At 39.3% G+C, this 8,703-nt stretch overlaps 1 protein-coding gene across 1 annotated transcript; it reads right to left on the bottom strand.

Annotated features, from left to right (window-relative positions):
* Positions 1–975: 975 nt before the first annotated feature.
* Positions 976–6,481, bottom strand: LOC104523217 (inactive pancreatic lipase-related protein 1-like; the record flags this gene model as incomplete). Its single annotated transcript, XM_010165736.2, has 6 exons — positions 6,461–6,481; positions 6,003–6,051; positions 5,101–5,255; positions 4,473–4,598; positions 2,125–2,259; positions 976–1,084 (listed from the first exon to the last, which is right to left on the bottom strand). Coding segments are annotated over exons 1-6 (595 nt in total), but the record flags the coding sequence as incomplete, so codon positions are not given.
* Between the last annotated feature and the right edge of the window lie 2,222 nt (positions 6,482–8,703).

An 8,703-nucleotide genomic window follows, 5' to 3' on the forward strand; every position in this document is an offset into this window, starting at 1 on the left:
TAAAAGAATAATGCCTGTGATCTCCCTCAGGGAAAAAAAGTGGATTCAGTTGAAATCTGACTGTTTCTTTAAATATGAGAGCAGTATCTTAGTAAGCCTACTTGAATCTAGACAGACAATATAATCCTAGGTGACTTAATTTTTGCTGCCAAGGAAATACAGAGATTTAGTCTATCAACAGTTAAGTGAAGAAATGAAACTTCAGAAAGTTTGCTGGAAATAAAAAGAAGAAAAATTAATTAGTTAATGTAGTCTACTTGGTGAAAAGCTTATGCAGACATAGCAAAGCAAGGTTGTCCTGGGTTTGGTTAAGATAGTGGGTGGTGATGTACATCAGATGTGCTGCTATATAATAGGTCAGATTAATGAAAGGTGAAAACAGCAGAAGAAAAGCTGCTAGGACAAGGAAGGAAGGGATTACTCACCTGGTCTGTTTTATTACATTAGTGTTGGACAGATCATTATGAAAAACAATCATGGCAGCTAAAGCTGGTTCTAGTTGTATGTTAGTTATTGTGAGATTGTTTTGTTACAGCATCACTCCTATCCTGCTCCAAGCTAGCACTGGTCTGGGCAGTGACACTGCAGACAACTGGCTTCAAACTGATACTGCTTCACCATCAGTTGAAACACCAGAAAGCAAGCTCTGTAGAGACTGCCACAACTGTTAATGTCTATCAGCAAGTCAGCTGATGTACTGCAGGGGTCTTCTGGCTCTGTTGGCTGTATGGAGCTTTGTCTTTGCTGTGTAAGCGTGTGCAGGCAAAATAATCATCACACTGAGTGTTTTCTCAGCCTTACCAGGGCACCACTCCTCCGTGTACTGTGAGAACAGGCTAAGTTCTATAATGTCCTAATTACCCTTGACTAAACTGCAGCCCACAGTCAGATACCATTGTAAGAGAAAATGAACAGCAACATTTTGTTAAGCAGTGGTGTCCTTAGTCTGAGATGTGACTTAAGTAATTGATTTACCAGTTATTCTTCCAATCCCTGGCCGCCTCCTGCCAGCTTCACCTGCAGCATGTGCTCCAAGGCTGTGGCCAATTATGTGAACATCAGCTGGAGAGTATTTGTATTTTTCCTAGAGAAAACAGCAATTAAAAAAATTTACTTTTTTTTTTTTCCTAACAGCAACAGGAAAGAGTAAAAAGGGTAAAAAGAATAAAAAGGGTAAAAAGAGTAAAAAGAAAAATTCTGCTTTTAATCTGACTAGAAAATTGGGAACTCCTGTAGGATTTCATAGAATGGTTTGGGTTGGAAGGGACCTTAAAGATCATCCAGTTCCAACCCCTCTGCCATGAGCAGGGACACTTCCCACTAGACCAGGTTGCTCAAAGCCTCATCCAGCCTGGCCTTAAACACTTCCAGGGAGGGGGCATCCACAACTTCCTTGGACAGCCTGTTCCAGTGTCTGACCACTCTCCCAGTGAAGAACTTCTTCATAATATCTCATCTAAATCTTTTCCTCTTCCAGTTTAAAGCCATTTCCCCTTGTTCTGTCACTCCCTGCTCTTGTCAAAAGTCCCTCCCCAGCCTTCCTGTAGGCCCCCTTCAGGTACTGGAAGGCTGGTATAAGATCTCCCCAGAGTCTTCTCTTCTCCAGGCTGAACAGCCCCAACTCTCTCAGATCAGCCCGACTCTCTCAGCATCTGTTTGCTGGTTTAGGTACTTATTTCTAAAACATAGCTTTTTCAAAGCTCCTTGTTCAGGTTCTGCTCTCATCTGGAGGCTGTTAACACTCTAGACAGCTCTGTCAACAGAGTCCTGAGAGGCTCTCTATCCATTTTTCATCCTAGACTCATTAAGATTCATAGGATGCTTATCTGGCTTGCAAAATTCAGCCAGGCAGGAGCTCTTAGTTACACCTGGCAGGTCAAGCACCATACACAGTTGGAAGAGGACATGAGAGGAGAAATGCTCTTGTAGTCCAGGCTGTTGTGACATAGTTTTCTAACTTAAAAAAAGAAAAAGAAAAGTCTCTTTTCAACACAACTTGTAAAATAATCACTGAATAGAAGAAAATGTTTTCTGCTGGTTATATTCACATTCATGAAAGTTCCTGAATCCTGTTCCTTTCAAATCAGGAATATAACTATAGCTTTGTAACCACAAGATTCTTACCATAAGAGTATTTATAAAATAAGCTATTTCGGCGCCTACAACACGGACGTTGTTCGATGCCTGGGTGTACTGACATCTCCCACCTCTTTTCCAGTTTACGCAGATACAGTTCACATCTTCCACTGTAAACAACCTCTGTTTTGTAAAACAAAAGTAAAAAACAGAGAATCCCACAGTAAATACAACCTGGAATTGATTCATGTTGCTTATTATAGCTCAATTCACTAAAGTTTCATGAATTTGTATGAGAACGCTTTAAGAAGCAAAATCTTAGCACATAGTTGCAGTCGTGCCTGCTCACAGGTGTGTGTGTGCTCATACGATACTGAAATAGTGTGATGTGCTGTAGTCATGGCCATACTGTCATTTCAAATACCCATAGCAGTGTTCTTTGCAGAAGGGAAAACAATATAAACACTGATACTTTTTATTTGTAATTTCAATCCAGTTTTGTATGCAACGCTAAAGAAGAGCTTTACTCATATACTGATTCACTTAGGTGATTTAAAAGTACTTATATAATACAAATTCAATTAGAGATTATATTTTTGATCATAAAAATCAAGAGTGTTTTTCTGATACAGATTTGTAAGAAAGAGGGTGTGTTTTTTATGAGAGAGTGCATAAATTTCTGGTGTCGCTGAATATTCATTTCAGATTTATGGCTTTATGTGGGAATATGTATATACAGGCAGATACTTTATTATCTGCCATGGAATCTGAAGCTTTGCTTTCCTTCTCTAAGCTGGATTGTTTGACTGAGTGCATTTTGCTTTAGCAGCTTTGGTATATTTATTCTTCTGTGCTTTATGTTCAGACATCATAAAGCATCCAAAACAAGCTGCAACAGGCAAAGGACAGAAAAGGCAATAGAAGCATCTGTGGCTATGTTAGAAGTAGTAACAATAAATCTGCAGGTAGGGCTATGACTTAAGGGTAAGAAAAGCAAATAACAGACACACACAGGAGGGCTGGTGTTCACAATACCATTTGCTCTGCCTTTTACTGAAAAGATTCACTGGGACCAATTTTTTTTTTTTTTTTAAGTAAATTGGAGTATTGTAATAAAACATAGGTCATTGTAATAGAGAAAGCATTTAAAGATTTATGTCATTCTATAATTCTACCCTTGTGAAAATTGATCAAAAAGGATTTAAGGGACTAGCTGAAGCAAACTGTGTTGTCTTGTTGATTGTGAGGTTCTAGAAAAAAAATTATCTATTTTAAGAGTGGAATATTGGAGACTGAGAATTATAAAAACATCAATCTGTTTCTGACACGTTGAACAAATTATTAACTAAAAAAAAATCCAACAATCATTCCTAGATGTTCATAAAGTGATAATCGAGATTTTTTTTGTTGTTGTTCAACAAGAAACTGGCAAATAAATTTCCTTTTTCTTCTGACCTAGTATCAAAGAGAAGCAGATAATGGGGATGCAATAAATGTGAAACACATTGATTTCAGTGGACTTTCACATTGTTTTTCATAGTGTTCTCATAAATAAAATAAGAGTATAGAATTTAAATAAAACTGTAGTTATGTGAATAGTTAGTTGAAAAACCTTAACCAAAAATGTCATTTAAAGCAAATGCAATTAACTATTTTGCTCTACATGCTGTAAGACTGGTCACTTACATTAGCTGCAGTTGCAATAGAAGGCATGTTTACAAGATTTGAGAAGACCACAAGCTGGAATTGCAGCGTTGTATGGAGACAGGATTAAGAAGTAACTTGGGGAATTAGGGCAAAAACCAGTAAAGCAGAGTGCTTCACTTCATTCACTGTTCATAGCAAGTCCTAGATTGAAAAACTTTCTTTGAAACCATCCCCTTGAGGTCCCTTCTGGCTCTAGGTTTCTACAGCTTTGTTGCTTCTGCTAATGGTCAGTCCATGTCTCCAGCCTCCAACACCCATGTGGCAGCCCATACCTTTATGATGGACTTTGTACATCTAAAAAACCTGTCTCTTGTCTGGAGAAATATGGTGCAATAGTTGTGAGTCTGCAGTTATTTCTGGAATCACCTATATTCCTAAACAGTATCTTGCTCCTGGGTTTGTGTTGTTTTTACCAAGAAAAAAAGACACTTATTGAGCAGAATCCTGTTGTCACTTCACTGAAGAGAAGGATTTGATTAATTTCACCTCATGCTTTTCCACAAGGTGCAGAGCCACATGTTTATGTTGCTAACCATTTAGAAATAAGTAGCCTTTTCCCCCCTTCTTATCATTGCAAGTACTATGAGAGAAATTGGTTGGAAATAGAGAAAATAGACAATTTATAGGAATGTGTTTATAAGTGCAAACTAAGGAACTTGACAGGAAGAGGATTTCCCTGTGGTACATACCCTGCACATGTCTGACAGCCAGTTTTCTTCTCCATTATCTACAAATCCATGTACAATAAATCTGGTTATCCTACTAGCATTAAAATTGGAGTAGTCAATTGTTGCGGCATCAACTGCAGAGATCTCCTGTTGTAGATATTAAAATAATAAACATTTAAATCTGTTTTCTGTAAAAAGTTTATCAAAATTGCAAAGAGCTAAACTATGATCATCTGTACTGATGTTTAAAAGTTATGTAATGTTAAACTCATCTGCAAATGTCCATGTGACTGTGGGTTAAGGTCTGCATCTCCATTCACAGAAAACTTTGACACATATCTTATAGCAGCCAAGACTTTATTTTTAATGTGTTTTCCTCTTATCTTTGGAAAAAAATTACCCAATAACTTTAAAAATGCAGTTCCTAGTACTTCACACTGGCCATACAGAAAACGTGGGTGAGTGCTGCGGCTTTGTGAGGGCTGGAGGAGGACTGTGCCCCAGGGAGCTGGAAGAATAGTCTCTTGAATAAAGTAGAGGGTTGAACATGCCTAACAGTTACCATGATTCTATGACCACAGCTGGAGTCTGTATTTATTTACTCTTTTTGCATGTAATTTACTAATGTTTAAACCACAATAGTTCTTACTTGAAAGACATCAGGGTTTTCTCTTGTATACAGGAGGAAGTGAATGTCTATCTTTTTTGGATCCCAGGGTAACTTATGGATTGGCCTTTCTGCAGTCCCAGACCATGGTATATCATCTGAGAAACATCCAAGCCTGTCATAGCAAACTTCTTTGCCTGTAGTACACAGATCAGATCAACAATATGTGAATGAACAGAGAAGTGGAGCAGGCTAGTCATAACTCATAGCATTTCTTCTCTGGAGGTCTCTTGATCTGTTGAGAAGCCTCTGGTTTACAGAAAGCAAAGACTAGCAGTTGCCCTCTCTCAGATCTTCAAAGGCTACAGTTTACCCCAAGGAAAGAGGCCACACTATTGCTCATCAACAAATTATTAAGTGGAGCTTCTCTGTGATATATTGTACCGTAACTTGGGTATCTTTCCCCAGCTGTGTTCTGCCTAAGGCAAAGACAGCTGATTAATTTCTCCTAATACCAGCCAGGATATTGCAAATAATCAGTAATAACTTGAGACTGTGCTCAACAGCTGACTACGCTGTACACAAGAAATCTTATACAATACAGCCAGTGGCTTCTGCTGAATATAAAGCTGTGCTGCCATTAGACTGTCCCTGCTTTACTTCTTCCCCATGGCCATCAACAAATAATCTCCTAGGTTTTGTAGAGTAGTAGCTTTGCTCTGAGATAGAAAGCACCAGCACCTCTTGCATGCTCGTAGTGTGGGATTTCAAGAATGGAGAAGAGGAAAGACAACACGCACACACACTTGTCTCCCTGTTCTTCTAAAGGAAAGTGAACCATGTAACCTCTATCAGTAAGTTTGAAGGCACCACAGTGTAGAATAATATCTCACAAAATATAGCAACATGGAAAACCTATATAAATACTAACCCCACACACTTACCTTCTGCTGTGTTGAGCAGAAATAGTGCAAGTATCCAAATTCCAAGCATCTAGAATAGTAGAAAAAGAAGCAAAAAGAAGCAGCTAGGATTTGTGAACCTGCTGGATTAGCAAGCACACTTAGCTTTCTGGTGCTGAATTTTTTCATGGTGAAAAAGGTGCTGTCCCTGTCTTCTCTGCAACATATATCTATGACCACCACATATGTGGGACATGTATGAGTCAGCTTCATGTTTGTTTGTTCCACTAGAAATTGTGGTTAACCTGCTAAAGCATAGCTTAAGTCCAGAGTGGTTTTTGTTCTGTTGAGGCTACGCTTCTAATTGGATGTATAGCAGCTTCTTTAGAACTAGCATAAGGGTACCCATGTCAGCTGCCATTCCCCTTTCTACTGCTGTGTCTTGGGAAGCCACATACCTGACAAGGTAAAAGAAAAACCCCAAAACCTGAACTACTTACAGTGCAGCCTTGAAGCTCCATGCACTAATGTGCAAACTTTGCGTGTAGTTTTATATTTTGCTTTATCCTTGGAAATGTTTCCAGAAAGATAGGAATGTTTATATCAGATTATAGTTTATAACTAAACTTGAAAACAACTTTAATGGTTGGTATAACTCCAAAATCCATGGACATAGATTTCTGGAATTGGTGTGCTGGAGCCCAGAACAGGATTGGAGCACCAGAGGTAGGGTAATTCCCAGGCAGCAACACATCAGGTGTGGGACATTAAAGAGAATTAAGTGGGTCTGTGTGACAGTGCATTTAGAGGCTTGTCTGGGCTGGGAAGGCTTTTGTTTTTAGTGTTGTGTAGATGGGATATAGGGGGAGTTAGTAGGGAATAATGTTGTCTTTAAGTCCCCTCCTTTGTCCTGCATCAAGTGACTTTGGATGAGGAATGCTCCTGCTCTTCTGGGTCTTTTGTGCCCATTTTCTGACATCAGCTCAATTTCATGAAGCCTCATCCCTTCAGGAAAACTTCTTAGTGGGCCTTGTAGGTCTTTTCATAGTGAAAGAGTCTGACCTTCTCCTGGTGTCCCTTTCATTTCCGTGTCGAAATTAGTTAGATGTAGAAAGACAGTTGTCTACCCCTTTGGATCCTTTCTATACTACTCACATAACCCAAGTTTGAGAAAGCCCTTCTCCTCTGAGTGATGATCTGAGACCGAACATGCTGGAAATATATACCAATAACATACAGAATTCACCCAGAGTAGTGATGTGGCTGCTTTGTGTAGTGATGTTACAGAACTCAGTAGCTTGTTCTACTGGAGACATCAACTAGAAGGTGAAAAATAGCCTGTGCAAATGAACAGGACTAGGTTGGGGAACCCCTTGGTCCTTTTTGTCTCTAGGAAAAGTCTGTAAGTGAAATCAAGAACAAAAGAGATCTCAGCTAACTCTTCACCTTGAAAGCTTTGTCAGCTTGGCTATGCTTTTTGGTTGTGGCCACATATATTTGAAGAGCTGACATTCCCTAATCTCCACCTCTGGGAATGACCAAATGGATACCAGCTGTGTGCACAGGTATCACACTGCTACCATCCATGTTAATGGGCTTCATTTCTTTAAACAGTAGGGAAGTTTATTTTTTTCTAAAATGTCACATTTGATACTAATGTAGAACTCAGTGTTCCCATCCTTAATTGAAATAGCATTTAATTTGTAGACATGTTCATATCAGTGACACAGGAGAATCAGTACCTGCCCTAGTCCACTGCTAAGTTTTAACACTTATTCAAAATGAGAGGGGAATAGTCTTTCCCATGTAATTTAAGTGGAAAAATAATGGTGGAAAAGAATTGGGTTATGTTTTTGTCATCATTAGTCTACTGCTCTTACTCAAGACAGTAATAACACAGGGTAAACTGAGTAACTGGACAGTTCCCTAGGCTGTGGTCAGATGGGTCTGAGCTGCTTGCTTCCCCTTTGGGAAGAAAGGGTAGGGGTGGGATGCATGTCCTTCAGTACAATGCAGGATGCTTGCTGTGCCTGGAGGAGCTGTTCTGGTCCTTGCAGTCTCACAGTCGGGGGCTGTTGGAAGAAAGATGGCTTTCAAGAAAGGAAGCAACAAATAAGGGCCTCACTATGTTTCTTCAGTCCTGAAGAAGCTGTACTCTGGAATAGGAAGCAAGCAGAGGAGAGGATGGGATTTCCTGCACTGCAGGACACCGTGGCTCTCTCCTGGGCTGTGGAACGGTTCTTCCCGGCATTGTTCACGCTTTGCTTGCCACCTGTCAGGTCTCTGGGGACTTGAAGTACTTGAGACTGCAGATCTCTCTTGGCTGAACCTCAGACTTGTGTTTAACTATGCTTCTAATTTCATACAGGCTTGGTTAGTGTTCAGTCAATTATACAACACTGACTCTTGTTCTTTTTTAAATAAATATTTCATGTAGGTGTTTATGCTTATCATAAATATGTTCTTAATATTGTATTTCTACTCCTACTTCTTAGTTTATCTGCCCAGCTGCTTGTACATCATTTATCAAACATGGGGAAATGTGAGTGAAAACATGATTAACTCTTTCTTCCTATTAATTAACTTAGGGTTTGATTTTTATACTTAAAAAAAATAGCCACTGTCTTGGTCTCTTAAAGCTTCAGGTGGCCCACTCATGCCATGCTTTGCAGAGCAGTAGTGTTCATTTTAATGTGAAATAGTCAATCCCAGGTTTTGCAAAGTCTGGAGTTATTAAAAATCA

The sequence above is a fragment of the Antrostomus carolinensis genome, unplaced genomic scaffold, assembly GCF_000700745.2.
Source record: "Antrostomus carolinensis isolate BGI_N321 unplaced genomic scaffold, ASM70074v2 scaffold614, whole genome shotgun sequence".
NCBI lineage: Eukaryota > Metazoa > Chordata > Aves > Caprimulgiformes > Caprimulgidae > Antrostomus > Antrostomus carolinensis.